The following is a 24,303-nucleotide window of genomic DNA, read 5'->3' as shown; positions in this document are numbered from 1 at the left end:
ATACCTAAAGCCTCTTTCACACATAGTTCTTGGTTAATTACTGCGGAAACCTTTTAGCCCGCACTGATGTTTTCTCTATTCACACTTGCACTACGATCAGGAATATTTCAGACTTGCACGTCTTAAACATGCCATGGCATTCCTGGGATAGATGGGTCAAGGGACAGTATGCAAATATGTCATCAGTGGAGTCTTTTGAATGGTTCGATGTTCCATGTGAAAGCGTCTTTGGTCAGATTGAATAACTCTTGCATGTTCCTGCAATGGTATTACTTCATTTACAACACATCCGTACATTTTAATATAATGTAATATCTATACCTGCTTCCATTCACACATGATTCGTGAACATGTCAGGAATGGACTGATTGTGTGAAAGTCACTCATGTTGAATCTTTGGGTTATCTGTCTACAAAAGTACAGTCAAGTTTGTTAAAGAGTGAATCATTGACCTCAGATGCTGCTTCCTGATTAAAATCAACTCCCGGGAAAGTACAGTTGATTTGGTATTTTCTGGTGTCACAGTGAATCACGCATCTTAGGCAAAAGCCAATCCAAAGAGGTATTTTGATGGTGTGGGACATAGTGTCCGGACATGTGGTGCTTTGGAATTCAACACACACATTAAAGAAACTGGAAAACGTGGACACACATTTTTTTTTCACATTCCTCCCATTAACTGTAAAACATGCAACAAACAGACACATTTATCAGCTGCTGCTTGATCTTCATAGCTGTGTTTCCTACACAGCTATGGCCAGCACAAATTCACTAAAGCATATCAAGTATTCCATACATGATAAAAATGAGGAGAGAACTGGCGTTGTTTTATGGGATGCTGCCAACATTCCTGGCTGGAATAACCAAAATACGTTTTTTTCCATTTCTATTTACACTGTCCCTAAATTCAACTTGAGTAACCTCTCTCTTTAGCGCTTTGTGTACTTCTCAAAACGGTTTATGGTGATGGATGGTTTCAGTGCTTTTCAGATTTCCCATCAACTGACAGAAAACAAAAACTCCCTACAAATGGTACATAGGTTAAATTAACAAATACAAACAAAAAAGGAATTCTATACCATACTTACTTTAAGTGTTACAGCAGCTGCTTTGATAATGAAATCATTAACAGACACTTTGATTTGTTCTGAAAAGAAACAAGAACAATGACATGTTAGAACGGTTAATGCAACATTCGGACACATGAACATTTGTTTTGTGAAGGACCTAAGTGTGACCTAAATGTTGCACATTTAAATAAGTCATACAACAGATTTTATCACGGGGACATTTTCTAAAGCACCTACAGTGCCTTGCAAAAGTACTCACCCCCCTTGGCTTTGTACCTATTTTGTTACATTACAACCTGTAATTTAAATGTTTTGTAATCTGAATTGTATGTGATGGATCTGCACAACATAGTCTAAGTTGGCTAAGTGAAATGAAAAAAGAAAAATATTATATATTTTTTTTAAATAAATAAAAACTGAACATTGGCATGTGCATATGTATTCACCCACTTTGCTATGAAGCCCCTAAAAAGTTCTGGTGCAACCAACTACCTTCAGAAGCCACATAATTAGTGAAATGAAGTCCACCTGTGTTCAATCTAAGTGTCACCTGATCCGTCAGTATAAACACACCTTTTCTGAAAGGCTCCATAGGCTGCAACACCACTAAGCAAGAGGCATCACACCATGAAGACCAAGGAGCTCTCCAAACAAGTCAGGGACAAAGTTATTGAGGAATACAAGTCAGGGTTGGGTTATAAAAACATATCCACATCTTTGATGATCCCCTGGAGCACCATCAAATCCATAATCTTCAAATGGAAATAACATGGGACCACAACAAACCTGCCAAGACAGGGCCGCCCACCAAAACTCACAGACCGGGCAAGGAGGGCATTAATCAGAGAGGCAACAGAGAGACCAAAGGTCACCCTGAAGGAGCTGCAGAGTCCACAGCAGAGACTGGAGTGTCTGTGCATAAGACCACAATAAGCCGCACACTCCATAGTGCTGGGCTTTATGGAAGAGTGGCCAGAAAACCATTAATTAGTGTTAAAAATAAGAAGGCATGTTTTGAGTTTGCCAAAAGGCATGTGGCCGACTCCCTAAACGTATGGGCGAAGGTGCTCTGGTCAGATGAGACTAAAATTGAACTTTTCGGCCACCAAGGGAAACGCTATGTCGTGCGGAATCCCAGCACATCCCATCACCCCAAGAACACCATCCCCACAGTGAAACATGGTGGTGGCAGCATCATGCTGTGGGGATGTTTTTCAGTAACAGGGAATGGGAAACTGGTCCGAGTCGAGGGAAAGATGGATGGTGCTAAATACAGGGATATTCTAGAGCAAAACCTGTTTCAGTCCGCCTGTGACTTGAGACTGGGACGGGGGTTCACCTTCCAGCAGGACAATGACCCGAAGCATACTGCTAAAGCAACACTTGAGTGGTTTAACCGGAATAATTTAAATATGTTGGAATGGCCTAGTGGTCAAAGCCCAGACCTCAATCCAATTGAGAATCTCTGGTTTGACTTGAAGACTGCTGTTCACAAGCGGAAACCCCCCAACATCAAGGAGCTGCAGAGGTTTTGCCATGAGGAATGGGCAAAAATCGAAGTGGCAAGATGTGGCAAGCTCATAGAGACTTATCTAAAGCGACTTGCAGCCGCAAAAGATGGCTCTACAAAATACTGAAATGAGGGGGGTTGATAGTTATGCACGCTGAAGTTTTCTGTTATTTTGTCCTTTTTGTTGTTTGCTTCATAATAAAAAAATGTAAAAACACATCTTCAAAGTTGTAGGCATGTTCTGTAAATGCAATGATGCAAACCCTCAAGCAATCCATTTTACTTCCAGGTTGTGAGGCAACAAAACATGAAAAATGCCAAGGGGGGTGAATACTTTTGCATACTGTATCTCTCTGTATGACTCGCTCACTATTTGCTCCCTCCCTTCTGTGGGTGAGAGCTGTGGGCTGATCGGGCTTGGCCTGGCATCGCTGCCAACTTGTACTAGTGTCCATTAGTGCAGTACCAGACGGTTATGAATGCTGTGAGCAGCATGATTAACGAGCTAACCGTGAAATCGCGCTGCTCCTGAACAATGAGAGACCACAAAAACAACCGGGGAGAGAATCCCTAAGTACACACATAACCTCGCTAATAGGTCTGGAATGACCGCCCCATTTCCTCCATCACAGAGACAGGACCCACAGAGATTTACCGTTTGTTTGAAAGCTGGGCAAAGTAAGGCTAAATAAAGCCAATATGTGATAGTGTGTTGAACTAAATGTTTAAAATTAGAAAATTGGTAAAGCACTCTCGCTATTTCAACAGAAAATGTCCCAAAGTAAGCAACGGTCACATTTTAGGAATCCATGGAAAGAAGCTGTTAAGGATAAACACACACACACACACACACACACACACACACACACACACACACACACACACACACACACACACACACACACACACACACACACACACACACACACACACACACACACACACACACACACACACACACACACACACACACACACACACACACACACACACACACACACACACAGTAGCTCAATAGCAGTTGCTATGGGAAGTCACTTGAGCAAACATGTCAAACACACTGACAGCAATTGATTTATTCTCCTAACGCTCAAGTTCTCAATCTATCGATACAGTACCTACCTAACTGATACTGTGTAGAGATAACCCGAGGTGCACCAAAGAGCAAACCCTCCAACAAATCCATTCGAACCAAAGAGAAACGGTTACTTTGCCTAAGTATTTTTTTCTTCTAAGCAAAAAGGAACATCCTCATGAATAAAGCCGTAATGTTAAGACTGTAAAACAGCTTTTATTAAAGAGAAATTAGATCTGACCATTCACTATTAATCATTTTTACCCTAATTATACCTTCTTAATGACCCATACAGCATGTGAACCCTCACCCCCCCCATGCCATGCCAGGGTATTAGACACAGAAAGGAGAGAGGTACTGGTTTGAACCAGAGGTACATGACCAACCTGACATGTCCCATACCAGAGCTCCACTAAATGCAAAAGACTTCTTTGTTAAGAGGGCAGTCATGTGAAAAACCCTGAAATCTGCAACTTCAAGGACATTTTTCCTTGCAAATGTTACTGTAAGACATGACACTTACATGTGCATGAAGAATAGCACTAATGTATACACACTCTTTCGAAGTAGCTTGTTTATTTACCTTGGGCCAAGTCTTTGCGGAGACTCATGACCGCCGCCATGTCACAGTCAACTGACGCATATGCATGGGGGATGGTGGTCTTCGATTGCGTCAGTCTCTGAGCAATAACGCGACGGACATTTGAGGCTGGGATCTCAGTGAAAGTGCCCTGAGGAAGAAACATTGTAGGGAGGGGGAGGTAAATAATTAAATGAGGAGAATAATAATAATAATAATAATAATAATAATAAATAATAATAAAGGCCGGGACAGAATACGGTGAAATAACTATCAATGACTTAGGGGGTGTATCACAAGTAGCATCACAATATGAAATATATTGGTTATTTGGTGTGTGTAACTGTATTTTGTGGAATTGCAAAGGCTGCACAATATCATTTTTTATTCAATTCAATTTAGGAGCCTGCAATCAATATGAAACAAAATGGAATGCCCATTTAAAATGAGTTATATTTATATAAACTCACAAAAAACAACTAAGGTATTATTTGTCAATGATATTATTGGGTTCGACATAATGAAAACCAGTATATTCTTTTTAAAAATAAAACAATACAAAAAGGTAGAATTTTAAAATATGACCATGATTTATAGATAATGATATGTATTGATGTTTTCCATATGCATCAATATTATTGGTTAATAATAGTTGTATTGATTTACAAATATCCTGATCGATGGAATCCAACACCTCCATCAATGAGCCCAGTCCATGCGCTCCGAGGCAAACAGATGTATAGGAGATAATACTACAAGGGTTAAAAGGCCAACTACAGTCATGAAATACTTAAAATGCTCATTCCTCATCCCAGATAGGGGTCTGACACAAGTCAAACGTTGGAGGAGTCATTGAGCGCTTGTGGCTGATGAACATATCCCTTTTTTTTTTACAATCCCAAACCACGACACCACGTTGTGCAAGTGTTTTTGTTAGAGAGAGATAGTGTGAGGCGTGCTCACCGGTGCGCCTGGTTTTCCTGGTACAGAGAGAGGAGGGATGTTGGGTCTGCTGCCTGGGGGTGGGGGGGCAGCTGCCGGGGTGGGGACTGGACTCGGATCAGCGGGTGCAGCTGGGGCTGGAGCTGGGGCTGGAGCTGCTTTGGCGGTAGGAGATGTCTTCAAGAGATTCAACGCATCCCTGTTAAAGAGAAACAAAATAAAAGAAAGATGTAACAGATGCATTGTGTTTTATACTCACTTGAAGATGAATTCATACAATCATTTGGTATTTCAATATAAAATTGGTATAATTAGCAGGTTTGCGTCGGCGATAACCAGAGGAAGAGAAAGTTCTGTCTATAGTCAAAGTCAAGTCAAAGTCCACTTTATTGTCAAAGTTTCCACATGTGTCATACATACAGACAATTGAAATACCGTTTCTGGCAGTCCCATAGTGCCAATATAAACAAGAACATACAAGATAAAAAGATAAGAGCCTAGAAAGAAAAAGGGGAGAGTAAAACGTGGTATACAAAGAAAACTAAGTAATATATACATATGTTCGACACAATCAACACAGTTTGATGGTAGTGCAAGTAGTGCTTTAATGCAAAAAATACTTTCTGCAAATTACATTTTCAGTAGCAGCGCAGAATAGAAAGTGACTGGTGCTGGATGAGGGAGGGGTGTGTGAGGGAGGGGGATTAATGTCCTGGTACATTTCCATTGAGACTGTGGGGAAAGGTGGGTGGGACGGAGGGCGTAGAGGTCAGGGGAGAGATGGGAGCGGGGGTAGAGGGAGATGAGAGAGGGGGAGAGAGAGGGAGGGACGGAGAGAGGGAGAGCGAGAGGAGAGAGGGAGGGAGAGAGGTAGGGAGGGAGGGAGGAGAGAGAGACAGGGAGGGAGAGAGAGGATTGAGGGAGGGACGGACGATAGAGAGAGAGAGCGAGAGAGGGAGGAGGGAGAGAGTCAGAGGAGAGAGGGAGGGAGGAAGAGAGTTCAGCATCCTGACCGCCTGGTGGAAGAAGCTGTTCCTCAGCCTGGTGGAGCTCGAGCGGAGGCTGTGGAATCTTCTCCCTGAAGGCAAGTGGCTGAAGAGGCTGTTGGAGGGGTCCCCCGCAATGCCGAGTGCTTTGCGGGTGAGTCGGGTGCTGTAAATGTCCTGTAGTGTAGGGAGTGAGACCCCGATGAACCTTCACGATGCGCTGCAGGCTTTTGCGGTTGGAGGCGGTGCAGCTTCCAAACCACAGCGTGATGCAGCTGCTGAGGATGCTCTCAGTGGCGCCTCGGTAGAATGAGAGCATGACGGGGGGGGGGGGGGGGGGGGGGGGGGGGGTGATTTGGTGCTGCTCACCTGCTCCCCAGCAGCACCATTGATGGTCAGAGGAAAGGGGGGTTGGGAGTGGCTTCACTTTTTATTAGTGTGTATGTTTGCATTCTTTATACAATGTTTTCATACCATTTTCAGCCACTTGAAGTGTGTGGTGTAAGTGAAAATAGAAGTGCAACAAGCTATAAACATACCTTAAAAACTATATAAGTCAACACTCACTAACATGCTTTAGAAGAATTAATATGAAAGACGTTAATAAATGATAATTCACAAACATTTACACGGGAGGAAAGATTTCCCGTCTCCTTTGAAATATTTTCAACACTGCAATGCTTTTGCGTCCATTTTTGTTGATGTGTGAAATGTACTGACTCCTGTTATGCCGCTGTTAAACACACATGAACGATGCTGTTTCAAGCCTCTGGCTAACTTTTTTCTTTTACGCTGTTTTTTCCAAAATTCTAGAATTTATTAATGACGCCCTCATCTCTGCTTTGAAAACTAAATCTAACAAACTTCCTTTGACTGAAAAGAACAACACTTTTTTTTATTGCTCTGACCAATATAAAAGACATGATGTATGAAAATACACTGGCGTAGCTTATGACGGTACAATAATATATTCTTCACTCATTTGCTCCCACTTGGCAAGCTTATAAGCAGCACTCTAGTATCTGTATCTGGGTTGTATTTCTGTCAGGCTTGTACAGAGAGGTAACATTTGGCTTTCCTCCAGTGGATGGGTGTCATGAGAATAATTTGCCATTGACAAACAAACCCCATCAGGGTAAGACTAGACAGGATCAGGTGTCAGCTGCAGCAAGGTACAGAGATATTCAAAACCCTAGCTTCATTATACATCCTACTGTCAAGGCGAGCCATAGCCATCTTTTTAAACAGCCTCTTCTTCCTGAGGCCCTACAATATAATAGCAAAGGCAAAACCAAATTTTTTGGTATAACCACAGAGTGTTAATTTAACTCCACACTAATCCCACGGCTAACTGAGATTCTTTCTATCTCAAGCGTACAGTAAAAAGCCAGTATCATTAAGCTTGTCATTACAATAAAATCAATTTAATTACACTTCCCCATAAGATATACAGAAAGCATTTACAGACTAAAGGTCTCTTCTATGTCGCTATTTTAGACTATTTGAAGGTTATGAAGAAGGGAATATCAATTTAGTGCACTATCTGCCCTGGATTTCCCCCCATGTTCAGCAGTTTAGAGAGGTAGGAGGCGCAGGTATCAGGTGTGCCTGCTCTGTGCTCTGGTTCCAGTTCAGCACTCTGGGGTCCAGCTACCCACATGCATCCAATGTTTTTTTCTGGACCAGCTGCCTCTGACCTAAACATGTAGCCTGAAACTGTCTGGGCCCAACAGCTATTTTCTACACTTCCCTCTCTGAGCTCCTCCCTCTCCCTTTCGCTGATAGGATGATTTGTTTGTGGAAGGACTGAGGATTCATGGAAATCCCCCAGATAACCTGAGAATACCATAATGATGGTTTAATGATTACAGAGCGCTACATTAACAAAGTGCAGCACAAATGTTATATGCACCTATAATATGAATGGTTTGGAAAGAGTAGAGCACATTCAGACAAATATTATAAGAACATGTTATAAAACCACCCTTAAAGTAAAATACATGAAAAAGATCCAAATTGCTGAGTAGTGCAAACTCCATCATATCCTTCAATGATGATGCAAGAGGAAGGCAAGTCAACAGTAGCTTTCAGTGGACACTTGTGGATGACGCCATAGATACCGTTTGTGTTGCTGGTTGGCATGCACTTTTAACACTGACCATTTACGCCCGTACTGACAGCCAAGGCAAAGGAGCCCCTGAAAGACTGGGGGAGGATGAGTAGAATATTAAAGAGGGAATGAGGCAGCGCAGGCACACAAAAGCACCAACACATGAATAAAGTTTGTCTTCTACTGCCACCTAGGACAGGCTATGGTGAAGAGAGGGGGGTTGTAGCCAGGCTTTAATGGATTGTGTTGTCTTCCTTTTTATTCACATTAAAACATATATAACTCAATCTTAAATAGAAGTTCGTAGAAAATATGCTGTGGTGTGAATGGTCATATTAACAATAATAGATAAAGAAGACCGGAGTAAAAGAAGAAGAGAGGCATCACACAGTAACTACACTTACAATAGATTTGCATAGCAGGAGTTGGCAGTTACTTTAGCATTAAGTGTTGCAGCAAAGGCTTTTGTAAATATTCATGACTCATGAACATGATATATATTGAGTAATTTAAAGCAATGTTTCAACTTCAGCTAAAGTGCAGTTCTGGTGTTGTACATGCCAGAGAGTCAGGGATCAAGACAATCTGTATTAAATACCTGGGTTGGTCAAGACCAAACTTAATTACTCTTTTGATCCTGCCCCCATTGCTGTTAAATCCCTTATTGTAAGTTAAGTTAAGATTTCACAGATCTAAAAAAAAGATCTTAAGATGTTGCATAAAAAGTATCAACGTGATATATTTGACATTTACGTTTACGCAAGACTTAGTTCAAACTAACAAGCAAAAAAACAGCTGCGTATAGCTAACAGTAACACTTACAAATATCTAAAAGCTGCTACAAGAGCCTGACAGCTTGAATTTAATTGCTTTCACTGTGGAAGTTCCAATGTGTATCATGCTTTAACCACATAATACCCATAATAATTCATTCTTCATATATGATATATTATATCCATCATGGGTTTCCTCAGTGTCATGTCTCCTCAACAATGGTAGTGTTCTGCGGCATATGAACAAGTTACGATCATATATTCATTCTGTCTGTAGGACAATACAAAGAAACAATAGAGGTATAGACCACAATGCGGTAAAAATGTTGGAAACCGTTCCATCACTCTGTTCTCTTTGCCTATTGGCTAATATGAATGACATTGGTGGGAGAGAAAAAGTAACAGAAATGTGTTCTTTGTACCCAATTTGTATTTAAAGCTTGTTGGGGATTATATAACATGCCATGATCTCATTCCTGGGTTGCGTGACCTCTTGGTATTCATGCCCACTATAGAGGGGCCTCACTAGAGAAGAGGGTGGAATGGGAGGGGTACCTTTCCCTGGTTTCAGTTTTATCTGATGTACCAAGGGACAAAGGAAGGGAAATGGGGTCTATTCTGCCCTCTTAGCCTATGTGAGCTTTTCTCACCAAGGAGATTTGGTTTCCAACAAGAGCACAACTGTTCTCACAACACACCTAAGCTAATAGACTATATGCTTGGATCTTCTGGGGCATCAAAATGAGTATATCTTAAATTTAAAGACTAAAAGGATATAAACAATAGAAAATGTTGCCACCAATGGCTTCTCCGCATAGTTAGGAAACAGTTTAAATAATGTTTATTATGTTAATCATATTTGATTTTCTTATTATGGATTTATTTGCAGGTTTTCCCAACTAATAAACCATTCTTATCATCAGGTTCTATTCATGAAGTCCGGCATTCAACACCCTCACATGCACTGTTTTGCCAAGTGTAAAAGTAACATGAAAAAAGAAAAAGAATAGACTTTTTTTCCCCCAAGCTAGGACTTTTTTTTAACTGTACAACAAGAAAATCTCTATACTCATTATTGTCTGTGGTTGGCCAGCAAACAGCACGTCATTCTATTCAAAAAGTTATCTTAGCAAAGGTATGTATTTTTATTAAACCTCTGGTGTTCAGTCTTTTTCTCCTGCTGAACGTTACTTTGCTTCCTTTCTGCATCAGCCTTTCCTTTCTGAAGACATTCTCAGCTAATTAGACAGCCGAGGAGTCTGTAAGTAGATTGGTGAGCCAATCCTGAGTCCAACAAATGGCTGAATTAACCGAACAAGCGTGCTTAATCAAACCATTTGGATATAATTAAAACTGCATTACTAATTGAACAATTTAATCTTCAAAACCTAGAAATGACGTTGACACACATACAGCAGAGAACATGCCCATCTCCATTAACCTATTACAACAATTACAGCTTAATGGCAAATAAAGAGGGACAAAACCGTGAAATTGCATTTTCACACCATTGTTGTAATTGTCATTTTGTGTGGCAGAGGTAAAAAAAAATCTAAATAAATAACTTCTTTATAAAAGGCGCTCAAGTGAAACTTTCAGTGGTAAACACATTAGTTATTAGGATTGATAAATAAGGTTTTTATTCATAATCACTCTTGTGATACAGCTAGAAATGAAGCTTTTAATGATCCTTTCTGTATCCCAAATTGGTTTATAAAGCTTCATATATATTTCTCATACACTGTCTAAGACATAGCCTACATCTCAGAAAGCATATGGTCTGCGTTTCTATGGTCACCAGTGGGTTCTGGAGACTGGGTTGCTATGGCGACTGAAGTTGCTTAATGAGATTCCCCAGCAGGGTGTTAGGTGGGTAACGAGAGCATTCAATCAGGTCCCTTCTGACGGCAGGTAACCACTGGTGCTGTGTGTGTGTGTGTGTGTGTGTGTGTGTGTGTGTGTGTGTGTGTGTGTGTGTGTGTGTGTGTGTGTGTGTGTGTGTGTGTGTGTGTGTTCACAGCTCTCTGTAGTGTGAATTCACCACATCACAGGATTAAAGAACATGAAGACTTAACCACCTTAGTCGCATTTTTTCACTTATCTAGTCTCCCCCACATTTCTGTTGTCATTCACACTGCCTACACATTGGCTATAACTCGCCTTGCCCTGACTGACATCAGTTCCCCTCAGAGATACCTCAGTGTTATGGTGGCCACAAGGGGACCCTACCATCTGTGCCCATAGGCTTGTTACTATCATAAACAAGCACTGAACACACATCACTCCCTGTGTAAAAGATGAGGTTAAACACCAAAATACTTATTTCTTTATCTGTAAATCTTGAACTGTTTAATTGATCTGCACAGCCTGATGAGCATTTTGCTTTGTCTTTGTTCACCAGAATAAAGGAAAAAGCGAATAAACAAACAATCAGGCTGTTCAATTCATGTAAATTTTAAGTGTGTGATAATTACAAATTCCACCTCAAAATCCTTATTAAATTCAATTCAATTTACATTAGAAAGAGAAAGAAAGAAAGAAAATTGTCGAAACAATTTCCATCAACAGATTATTTGTTTCTTATAACCGCAGACTGAGCCTAATGAAACTGATGTCTGCTTGTTGGTAAATGTCAGCAGGGAGGTTCTGAATCATACCTGCTTTCATTAAGCAGGCCTTAACAGGTTTTAGAGCTAATCCATTCATCCATACTCACTCCTTGGTGATAAGTCCTCGTAGTCCTGTGGCTGTGGCCAATTTTGGGTCTAAACCATGAGTGTCCAGGATATGTCTGGCAGCTGGACTCAGACGCAACCTGGATGAGGACGAGAGAGAGTCAGGAATCATTTTAAAATAGTTTTAACTTCTAAACATTAATGGTTATGGCTTTAATCATTGAAACATGTCGAATACTATCTCTATTTCTCTTCAGAGAGAGAATAGTGGGTACCAGATTAACCAAATGAAATCCTGTCCAGTAAAAAGTGACATATAGCATTTCAGTCTAGCTGTAGGACATCACTGACTGTGTGCTCATTGAAACGTCAAAGCACCTTTTGCTTAGCTCAGATACCATCTTCTGTTTTAGTTCTACTTAACCTGACTGCTTTAATACAGCCCATTCCCGTATCCTTTTCCTGATAATCTTGCCTGCCTCACAACTCATCCATCAACCCTGCCAAGCTGATGCAGCCGAGGTGCAAATCAGACATGTGGACGGGCTCAGCGTAAAATGTTTGCATAACAAATACGTCCTGTTTTTACTGCGGCAGCTCTTTTGCTTTCCAATAGAGCATATACAGTAAAGTGTAAAGAGCGTAGTTTGGATCTCACATGCTTCTGAATGTGAACAGGGGAAAATCATCTTACTTTATGTACAGGTGAAACATGGCTGTATAGCAAAAGGGTGGAGCTGAAGTTAATACTTTATGTTAGTTTATGAGTTATTGCTAATATTGCATTAGACACATGAGCTAATTTGAAACTCAGGTGACAATGAGCTGACTCATAATGTGGGCCTATTAAAAACAACTATGCTAAATTGCATGTTTAAATTAGAATAGTGTGCGATACAAGCAGCTGAAACAGGAAAGCAACACTCACGGTCCTGACGGGGCCCGTTTTGGTGGAGTAACTGGAGAGGGGGCAGCAGGAGGCACAACTGGGGCCGTGGCTACCTCTGTAGCAGGTGGAGCTGCAGATGGAGCTACAGCATCTGGAGGGGGCATCTCAACCTGCTTCCAGTCCTGCCCTTCCTCCACCATGAGGGCAATGAGAGTGCCCAGGCGCACGTTGCGACTTCCCTCCTCCATCTGTAAAGACGGTGAGAGATGCACTTACACAGTCAGGGGGGAATATTTGCAACTGAATTCATTAAATGGAAATGTCTCTTGTTCAACAATTATAAAGATGCATGGATGAACGGAAAGTGGTTCTTAAATTGATCAGTTAAACATTTGTCATTGAATAAGAGATACTTATTTTGACAGCCATCATTAGAAGACCTCTTGAAAAAAATGACTGCCTTCTCAATCGCACCAATTTCCATCGTTCCCATTCCCCCCCCTGTTACCTGCACAAATCATACAAAAACCCAGCTGTGGTGCAATAGGTTCTTGGAGTGCTATGGTTGTGTTTTCATGCGGATCAAAGCTGTTAACTATTGATTCACTATCTTGTTGAGGAGTAAACCAAATCCACTGCAAGCCTTGCGCTATCCTCCCAAAGCAGTGCAAGGTGTTGTTCCTCAGTCAATATTGATCAGTTTAAATCAAAGGACAGGCGCATTACACAGGGCTGGGCAGCTGCACATCATCTATATAAAAAAGGTGTCCACTTAGTGAGGTGCCTCTTAAAGGCATAGCTCAATATCAGAAGACGTAGCAGAACAGGAAGAAAAAGTCCAACAATGGCAAAAAAATAAACCAGTATTTCCTAACAATTGATCAAATTCAAAAATAATATAAAATGTTACACTAAAATGGTACAAATTGATCCAACGATTTGTTTATCCACAGTTATCAACATATTCCTTCCCAACTCCCTCCCTCTAGCAAGCCTGCAAAATCAAAAGGAGCCCTCCAATTATCATATCCACCTAACTGGAAAGAAAAGCAGAACATATGAACACCTGCGCTCACTGGTAGAAAGAGCTGCACTGGCAGGGTTATTTGGTGCTTATATAGTTTAATGCAGACCTGTAAGAAACCTCCGGACAGTCGTACTGGAGTTCATTTACCTTGTTGATGGAATCATTCATTTTGATAGGCATCTTGGGCTCAAACATTTTTACCCATTTGGATTTTGCTGTAATGAGAAGTACTTATATAAAAACTAGAGTGATGGATGGATTAGATTTGTATTAATGAGCAAACGTTCAGACGAAGTATATACCTGAAACAATGAGTCCGATGTGTGATCAAGGCTGAACTGCTATGGGAAGTGATAGATGAGGGTAAAACATCTCAGTGAATCATCCTGACTGATTTCCTGAGATTTTTCTGCTCAGTGCCAAAGGGATTTTTTTCTTGCATGGTAGAGACTAAAGACGCAATAAACCTCCCAGAGTTCCTGTGGTTTTAACAACACAAGCTTCACTGTGTTATACGATATGATGCTACAACAGCTATCAATATATCTGTGTGTAACTGAAGAGGAAAAAGTAACCCCAAAAGACAGGATCAATAACATACTACATTAATTATTTGCCAAAATGAAGTGATGACAAATGCGCGCGCGCGCGCGCACACACACACACACACACACACACACACACACACACACACACACGATAATAAGATATAGATTTGAACCTATTGGAAAATTGTATTTACTAATTCTGTGAGGAAATATATTTGCAAGTGCAGAGTGACTGTCAGTCTAACAGAATGCTAATCAAATCAATTCCTAGTTAGCTTGAGAATTTAATGTTGTTGTGCAGCTGACACTTTATCCTTAGCCCCTCCCCCCACCGCTCAGGCTCTGAATTTATTTGCAGTGTTTGACCCTCAGGGAAATTGTTCCTAGTATTTATCCTAACCTTAATGTAGATCAGTTCAAATGTAGATGTATGCGTATCAGAAAAGGCCTATTTGGTAAAGACAATTTAGTATAACTGAGCTTTACTGGCAGCATGCTTTTTTGAGAGACATAGGAAAACAGTTTGACAGAGTAGGCGCCACATTTTTAGATTGAAACTGCAAAAAGAGTGGTTTCATGTCACGCACTCTGCACACCTTTATGCTACTATAGTACTCCTCTCAGCCTAATCATATGCACTGTTAACAGTATGCATGCTGGGTAGTTGCATAAACAGATGCTTAGACACTGATGGGGTTTGGGGCTCAACACTGCCATCAAATGGTTACAAAATACATTGAAACCTATGGGAAGTAATATTGACGCCTACATCTCAGCTTTTGCAATGGGTCAAGTATCTGCTGTCCATGGTACAGTTTTCCTTTATGTCCAAGGGTGTGTGGTAGAACATTGGGAAAATCCAATTTATGCTATACGCAAGAGAAATGAGTAGAGACCAATTCTTCGTCACAGAGCTAAAAAAACCTCTTAAACATGTTTTGCGATCAAAGGGATACTACACACTTTGGGCTGGATACCAAACATTGGAAAATGTTTAATATTCATTATACTTTAGTCATATGAATAAATGAGTGTTTTGGACTACTATGAAACAGTTTATTTTGTGATAGAGGGATCAGATAGTGTCTCTGATCTTCATGTCATGTCCTCTCACTCGCAACCATCCTTTCTCTGATGCTACAAATGGGCTCATAACTATTAACAAAGTCAGTCTGCTAGCCTGTTCCAGTGTTATCTGCGGAGGCCATCAGTTAGACTAATGATATTACAAAGCCAGCCCACACCATTTATGAGGTTAAACCTACTTATCTGCAAACTGTTATGATAGAGCCATACATGTCCCTGGAGTACAAACAGCTGAGCTTGACCGGGGACAATTATCAACTCTCTATCAGCTGAGGTTTCTGTAAAGCTCGTATTGCTATAAAACGTTTTTATTCTAGGTTCGTCATTTCGTTATTACAAAGGTATCAGATTACAGTCAAACAAACAATAGGGCCAAGCAAAGACCAACCCCTGGTTGAATAGTGTTTGAGTATGTTAGGATATATTTGGTGAGAGAGAGAGAGAGAGAGAGAGAGAGAGAGAGAGAGAGAGAGAGAGAGAGAGAGAGAAAGACACAAGGTCTATCTGTGCTCGATAGAGCATGAAAGATATTGCACTAAGAGGATCGCAGCCACATCCTTCATTTTAGCAATACCAGAGCAATGTAATCTTGCAAATAAAAAACACAATTCAAGCTGAAACCTGTTCAGCTTTCCAACCAAATAACCACAAGATTTTGGGTATCAAGGAACCATTATCATGTACTTTCTATAGCTCTCCACTCCAGTATGTCCATTTCTCAAATGCACTGCAGGCTTTTGTTGAAGAAAAATATGGTCTGTAAACTCATTCAGTTCAGGCTTTTTGCCAAAAGCTTACAGGCTATTTACTCTCTTTCTGAAATCTTAAAGCCAACAAAGACACAGGCTTCTCACCCAATTTGACCAAAGAATGCTGCACAGTTAGAAAGTGACTTATACCAACAATTGATTTAGAGGACACATAACGGTTGGTGTCTAAATCGATCCCTTTTATGACAGTGTGTGGTGATGAAGAGAGGAGGATAAAAGGGGATGATGAATGGGAAACTGAAAGGTTAGCAGTGCAGCATGTGATGGATATATTCATCAATTTAGCCTTATATCTACACACCTATCTATCAGTCCTATCTGCCATAAAATTCATTACGTTAATCACCAACTCATACACAATCAACAACCTTCTTATGTACCCATCATTACATTTCTAGACTGGTGCTCTCTGTTCGAAGCTTAGTAGCATTCCTCTTCATATACATCTGAACAGAGAGGCAATACAAATCTATAGTATATATCTGCAAATACAAGCGGGTCGTTTCCTGAAGGCTATGACTGATTGTACCCAGGGCTGATTTTCAGATTGAAGCCCTAGGGTCAGAGTACAGCAAGGCAGTAAGAGTCTGATGAGATATAGTAATCTGTGTTCATGCCGCTGGTCCCCCTACCCCCAACATTCACCTCCCAATATGAGCAAAATATATCCCCTATTTCCTTTCACCCTCAACAGCCATGGTTGGTAATTGGTAGAGGGCCAGAGCAGTACTTGACCCCCATAAATAACCCCTGAGGAGCACAGGAAGTCCAACTCCTACTGAAGCCTGCCCAGGCGTTTGACCACAGGCTGGTAATTATGGTAGCCTCTAAATTAGAAAACCCAATGGGTGCTTGGTGAGCGACAATTAAACTAGTAAGCTCTAACACACTGACCCAGACAAAGCGTACACCACCCTGCCAGCGCAATTTAATGGTGCAGAAACCTCTGAAATATTGCCACTAGCTGCTGTTCTTCATATTAACTATACACACACTCTCTAACACTGAGTGAAAGAGAGAGAGAGCTCGGGGGCTGATCTAATGCAGACCATCTTTCTCTGCCAGCAACAGCTCTAAAGCCCCTACCCCCAATTCTTGGACGGTTGCTATGGAAACTACCTCAACCCCACAGTTGTAAAGACAAGGATGGAGTAAGGGAATGTGGAGTAACGGAAGCAAGTGAAGTGAAAGGCAGGGGGAAAAAAATGAGGTATAGTCCTGTAGTTTATACGTGACAATGACCCCTCCACTTATTACAGTAATTAATCAATTTACCCATTTCTGTTTGGACGTGCATATGTGAGAAACGGTTGTGTTTTTGTTCATGAACAATGCATCTGCGTGCTCATTTGTGATGTTCATTAGCGCATGCACATTGTGTATTTGTTTTTTGTAAAGGTTGCACAAACACACACATTGGGTAATTAGACCCCCGTCCACTCAGGCGTCACCAGATTTCGAACATGTCCAAAATGTCATGGCCAGAGAACAAGTTGTGTTTAAAGTAATAATCGGCGACATGGAGCAAGGGTGTGTGCATGCAAGGGTATACATGCAGAAATATTTCAGTTCAATCCCTTTGTTTTTTTAAATAGGGTAACTAAATTAAAGTTAAATCTTGCTTAAACAACAGGTAAATCCTCCCCTCCCGCCCACTTAACACATTCTTTTCTGTTCCGCGGGATGAACATGTGCTGGAACACTGATGAAAGAAAACTGATCGCTGCGTCTTCGGCAGCCTATTAAAAATTCAAACACAAATAGCACAGGGGGGGGGGGGGGGGGTTGGAAGGAGAGAAGTATTTGTCACTATAGACACCTTGTCAAAGCTTTGCTGTCACTATGTAGCAGATTTAACAAGCGTAGCCAATTAGCATAGGCAACGAGGAAACCCTGAAACACTCACAACAATTAACAGGAATATATTCTATGCGAGTATAAAATCCTTCCGAAAACATACCCGATACTGCTTTACAGTTTTTGTATTTAAAATCCTGTTGCTGGCACAGATTTCAATATAAAGCATTTACATACTTAAACACGACAGCTATAGTTAAATATATTTATATTTTATCATTAACAAGGCCCAGGACCCCCACTGACACTGACCCTCAGCCACATTATAGACTTTATGCATCAAATTAATTCACACAATGTAACTTTTAGGTGTACACTTTTCATCAGTGTTTTAATTTTGATTTGATTTTTATGTCTGAACCTTAAACACCATGCCAAATTCCTCATGTGTGTTAACCTACTTGGCAATAAACCTGTTTCTGATTCTGTTTCGGTTTCTGATATCTGTAATCCCAAAAGCCTTCATCTTCTAGGAGAGGTTTAGATATGTTTTTGCTTACTACCAACTTACCAATATCTTTGCCATGATACCATCGTCATTGGATTCCAGGGTGACAACAGCCTTGTCAGTTTCAATCTCACAAAGGGCATCCCCCGCTGCCACTGCTTCACCTGCAAATTTAAAGGAAACACATTAAAGAATTTCAGTATAACATAAAAACGTAATTACATAATAAGCACCCAATTCTCAAATCAGATTTCTTCATTATGGGGTTTCTGACCTTTGTTTAAGTGCAAATAACTCATTTTAGCTGTTATTGGAAATGCATAAATCATGATGTTCAGCAGCAGGTTCAAAACACACACGCACAGAGAACACATTTGTGGCCAACTAATGAAAGAATTCCATTGATGGGACAAAAAGGTTATGGGAGAAAAATATCTGCTCGGGACTTTGGCCTACATATCAAGTGAAGAGCATAATCAATGTTTCATGGGAAAGAATGTGAGATACGGAAACGCAGCATGTCTGAAAGCAGGCGAGATCTTTGCCTATCCTTAGAATCCCTGAAGATTCCCACTGATCCACGCCATGCGAGAGCTGGAATATATTACCATCTGCTTAGCAATGAAAGAGGATGGCAATTAGGAACCACTGGTTCAATTCTTCCACGCTCACATATCCATTTTGTGCTACACCTGTTTTGCGCAAAGGGGAAAACCTACTGTTGTCAGTTGACCAGCTTTTCATAGAGGAATATCATTTAACAATCAATAGTTTAATTTTGAAGATGAACAATGATTTGGTTACATTGTATCCCTGAGCAATTTCTAGCTTGAGCTCTTGCAGTAAATGTATTTAACGTGGAGAGTCAAGTTGCACTATGATTGAGTCATCTTTGTGACATATGTCCATGTGTTAAGATCGGAGGAGGAGTGTTTATGAGATAAAAGGGCAAGTGTTATCCAAATCTGACATCTGGTCATATTTCTATCTTCGGATGGTGCATCATCTAGTGAAGGATAAGAAAATGAATGACAGTACAATGACAAAAAAAAAAAATAAGTTGGTAGGATATGTTTAAGGTAAAAACATAAGTGGGAAGGAAAAAGTGTTGTGTCAAGGGAAGAGCGGGATGGGTGAGGGGAAGGTTGAAAGAGCAGTATTGATGTTGGAAGCCCCTGAGTGCCACCAGTAGTGGAGTCAAAATTGGATTTGTATGAGGCTTTAACACCGTATGACCCCAGGGGTTAGGTGTGATGTGCAACATTAAAGATTAAACAGACGACCTCAAGCCTCTTCCGCTCTGCTCGACAAGAAAGGCAATGGGCATAACAACAGAAAAGGATGTATAGACTACAGAAGTATGCAGGCAAGACCTATGTTTCCGTACATCACCTTCACACTTCAATCTACTAAACTTTTGACAATTTGAAGAAAACTCAAAATGGACTACTAAAATGAACATTAAAAAACTCTGTTAAAGCATGTTTAATACGCTACAAAAACACATCTTTAAATAATCTTTATATGTAGATCAATTATTGAGTATGATGTAGGGCTGAACAGTTACAAATCTTTCTGTAATCGCAATATGAACCAGTGCAATATTCAAATCGCAGTAAGAACAATATTTGTTAAAAGGCTGAACATGTGTTGTATGTGTGCATTTTCTACAGACTTAAAACAACCAAACATGTTTATTTGGTACTGATCTTCCATAATGATTTATTGTTGTCTCGAACGATAATGAAGACAATGATGCAAAATGATCAATTCCTGGATTATCATGAATCATATCACAATGTCAATATTAGTCAAAAATAATTGCAATTTCTTCCAAATCATGCAGCCCTAAACCCCATGATGAATTTAAGGGTAGAAAAGTAGCATCCCAGATGTGTGAGAATGTATCTTTCTAACTTACACCTACATGTACATATCTCACTCCGAGAAACAGAAGCACATGGCAACACAGCAGAGAGGCCAATCAGAAATCAGTTTGCTGCCTCCTAATAACTGAGTGTGGCTGAGGCGCCTGGCTGAGCAGAGTTGCTTAGCCGTGATGAATAGTGACTGCCATGTTTCCTTGAGCCAATTAGCCACCAAAGGCCCTCAGGTGCTTCCAATGCTTAGCCCTCTGCCTTACAGAGCAATGTGTTGTCATCAGATAAATGATTAGCAATACAGTTAGTCCGTCAGCATGAGAAAATAAATGCTGTGCTCTTTAAACCGATGAGCACAGATGCAGAAGGTGTTACTGTGAGATTTACATACATTTGGACCAACCTGCTGAACCTACTAACCTGCTAAAGAGTAGACATAGCATGCATGTTAGAGAAAGTGCACCACAAATGAGACCTTCGAAATGACGTATTGTGTTTTTTTTTTACCTTCCTTCTTCAGCCATTTCACTATATTTCCCTCCTCCATGGTGGGGGAGAGTGCGGGCATTTGCACTTTGACTGGACTGACACCTGCAGGACAGAAAGAGAAATATACAATTCACTTTAAGGGTCATCAGGCTTAAAACCACATCAGACATATTTCCATAAAAACCATATTGAGAATCTCCCTACAGGCAGATCTTTCAGCACCGAATAGGCAATGTGAATGTCAAAATAAACCAAGTAACACCCAGAAGTAGCAGTGTTAGCCTGAGGCCTCAACATATTCAGCTTGGGTACAGGGCACCGGAAGTGAAATTGCCACTATGACAGAACGCTGGCAGGTCACGTATGTCATTTTGATCCTTGCTGACAGGGCACAAGAGGCACCCTTTTTTTGCCGGCCTTTAAAGGGGCCAGCAAAGCCCCCTACTGTCACCAGCTGGAGTCAATGAGAAGGTCAGAGTTCATTCATGCATTCTGCATGCTGCCAGAGGTATCACTGCTTTTCTACAACTAGCCTGGAGAGCTACATCAGAAAAGACCTGTCAAGTGTATTGTTTAGCCCAACTCAAAGGAGGACCCCTTTGTATAGTGTATTGTATATGCTCAGTGAACTGCTCGCATAATGCAGTCATTTATGATGTATAGATAGAGATGGTGATATAGACACAATAGATGCGAAACATAAAAAGTTAACGGATTAGGCAGATGAACGTTTTTTTTTTATTTCATTTTGGTTTAAATGGAACCCATAATACATGTTGGCACAGGCAAAGGTTTCTTAAACATTTAACATAAGAACTTAATAAAAAATGTAATTCATTCTGAATGTTAAGTTTTGATCTTTATAGGTCAAATGTAATACTGCGTGTAATTAAAAAAGCAATGAAATAACTGAAAACTCTCAAAATGTGGTCTTCTCAAAGTAGCAGTTAACTACGGCCGGGGCTAAATGTGGCCCTGGGTCTACTTTTAATTGGTCCTCTGGAAATTCTAAAAGTAGAATGGAATGTGGCCCACACCTGAGACTTGTGCTTAACTTATATTGTTTTTCTTCATTATATGTAAATATATATAACAGTCTTCATGTGTTAGTAAGCCAATTTTCAAATAAATCCAGTCAATTGAAAGGTGAAAACATTTTCTAACAAATCTCAGTTGATAAAATAAAGGCCAATAACGTCTTTGCATACAAGTCTTGAAATATACCCTTCATATTTTATAAGCAATCCGAGGCTCATGTGTTAAGGAATGAGCTGCCAAACCATTTTGTAACAAAAGCTGTGATATAGGCTGTTTGTTTTTTTAGTTTTTTTTTTAAGCATATTCAATTATGAAGAATAATTGTGATACACTTGTTTGATTTATCCAACCTTATAACTTATATTTTGCAGTAAAAAACCTCACCTCTAGAGAGGGGCCCAGCCCTTTGTATATTTTTCCTATATGCGGCCATAAAATGTTTAAATGTGGTGTGGTCTCTGGTCATGGTGTGTGCTGCTGCCATCTGCTGGATAATTGGCAGTATCACAACATTTGGAAGCATGTATAAAGAAGGCAAGTACAGGCCAATTAGCCGATTAGCCTGACTGTCAAACGTCAATGACATGACGCCTCCGTTTTCTGGCAAACTAAGTAAAAAAAAAAGTTGTAATCTTTTAAAAAGATACCATATATACGCATTACCTTTCGTATGCGTACACCTTGTTTTTATTTCACAATCATTAATCATTCTTTATATTACAGTTATATATACTGCCAAAATGTCATGCGACCGTCTAGCCTTTAACAAACGAACAAGCTGTTGACATGATTGCCTTAAATATATAGACTTATATTAATATATCTAATAGTTTAGACCTAACATGAATCCCTTCTCTCCGTTTTCATGCAAGTGTGTTGTTCGTCACAAGGGTTGAATGCTTTCAGAAGACTTTTTTTTCTGTCAGAAATTCTGACATCAATTCAATGATGGCTCTGAATCTGCATGCATACCGGCACACTTTGGATTGGAGCCACCATTCGTATGATTAGGTATATCAGTGCTTTACCTGGCATGACATGTAAATCAGTCTGCACCCAAACAAATCTACTGAAATGCATATAGTAGCAGTCCAGAAGTGACTTAAAAAAAATCCCCCATATCTTGCAGTGAAACCTTCAAGAGAGGCACTTTTGGATTATGTTCTCCCTCTCCTAACACCGAAACACGTCGAAACCTCTCAAAAAAGTTACAATTGCCTTTAGTTCTAGTTTGTAACACTGTCATGGGTGGGCAATGACTTGAACTAAGTTAGCCCTACGTTACATTCTCCCATCACTTTTTAGACCCCGCCTTTACGTTATTTGAGGTCATATGAAGACATCGTTATTCAGGAAGGAATACGCAATAAAAGTCCGCACATTGAACAACACTTGTGTTAGTTGTCATGTCAAAAACAATAACAATGGAACCTAATTACACGATTAGCGTCACTAAAAATACAAAAACGATGATAGCATCTGTCAGCAGCCAGCACATAACATTACAACATCTATGTTAGGAGATTACTGTCAACACTCACCGAGGATCCATGGGGACCGAAAGAAGTGTCTGACATGCTCCTGCCATGGGTTTGTAGCCCATAAACATTTATTAAAATTAGATAATTTAAGGCCAAATAAAATCCCTTGACGACCCAGACGCAAGGAGGCCGCCATGTTGTCGTCCTCCGTCGGTGAGTGGTGTCCATACAGATGCCTGATAGTAAAACGGCAGGGAGGCGGGAACATAAGTAAAAATAATAATTTTAATAAACCCTGATGAAATTATCATCTTCAGATAACTTTTAGAATCTTTAAGCACTTTTTGCCTTTTTTATCTACATATAAATGTTGTAATTATTTGTTTAGATATAAATGAGCAGGATAAAAAACAGCAGCTATTTTGGGTCCCTCAAGGTCCTTTTCACTGTAGTTCTGTTGCGTTCAAAATCGGTAGAAATTCCAAGTGCTCACATATTTACTGCCCTCTGCAGGGGGTAAAACAAACGTCTCCTGCACGTGTTTAAAAAAAAAAACATTTATTCATTTGTAAATCATTCATAGCGTTGTATTTATTTATTTTTCTTGTTAATTTTATGCATCTTTTGTTTCCTGCACGTCTGTTTTTATACTGTGTATTTTATTCTAAATCATCTTATAGTAGTAACTATTAGCCCAGCTCTTAAACTATTGTGACAGTTTGTAATTTTGAGTAAATGTAGTATTTGTGTCAATTTGTGCAAATGAGGTCATTATGGTGAGTAAATTAGCAATAGGAAAACATACTGATGGAAAGTCCATATAAAGTAACTTTATAACAAGACATCTTTGGGTCCTCATGAATACTTCTGTTTTTGTCTTTTTTTTTTGTCAATTTTTTCTCGAGTACATGACTCGACATATGGGCTGTTTTTTATTTGAGTACAAATGCAAAAAGAGGTAGTTTGATTGGTAACTTTGCTAATTTTATAAACGGTGATCTGCAACATAGCACACACACACGCACACACGCGCACACGCACACACACACACACACACACACACACACAC

General features: G+C 40.2%; 1 protein-coding gene across 1 annotated transcript in view; it reads right to left on the bottom strand.

Moving 5' to 3' along the window:
- Positions 1 to 23,448, bottom strand: part of pdhx (pyruvate dehydrogenase complex component X) — a 29,174-nt gene extending 5,726 nt beyond the window's left edge. The window contains exons 1-8 of the mRNA XM_063875941.1: positions 23,295 to 23,448; positions 20,734 to 20,817; positions 18,410 to 18,510; positions 12,650 to 12,858; positions 11,763 to 11,861; positions 5,199 to 5,376; positions 4,239 to 4,386; positions 1,089 to 1,147 (exon numbers count right to left, since the gene is read on the bottom strand). Coding sequence (XP_063732011.1) covers positions 1,089 to 1,147; positions 4,239 to 4,386; positions 5,199 to 5,376; positions 11,763 to 11,861; positions 12,650 to 12,858; positions 18,410 to 18,510; positions 20,734 to 20,817; positions 23,295 to 23,430 — 1,014 coding nt within the window. The 5' untranslated portion in view covers positions 23,431 to 23,448. The remainder of the gene's footprint in view (positions 1 to 1,088; positions 1,148 to 4,238; positions 4,387 to 5,198; positions 5,377 to 11,762; positions 11,862 to 12,649; positions 12,859 to 18,409; positions 18,511 to 20,733; positions 20,818 to 23,294) is intronic.
- Between the last annotated feature and the right edge of the window lie 855 nt (positions 23,449 to 24,303).

Source organism: Eleginops maclovinus, chromosome 2 (assembly GCF_036324505.1).
Source record: "Eleginops maclovinus isolate JMC-PN-2008 ecotype Puerto Natales chromosome 2, JC_Emac_rtc_rv5, whole genome shotgun sequence".
NCBI lineage: Eukaryota > Metazoa > Chordata > Actinopteri > Perciformes > Eleginopidae > Eleginops > Eleginops maclovinus.
The sequence above is the reverse complement of the archived record's forward strand: the minus strand, read 5'-3'. Positions and strand labels throughout refer to the sequence as shown.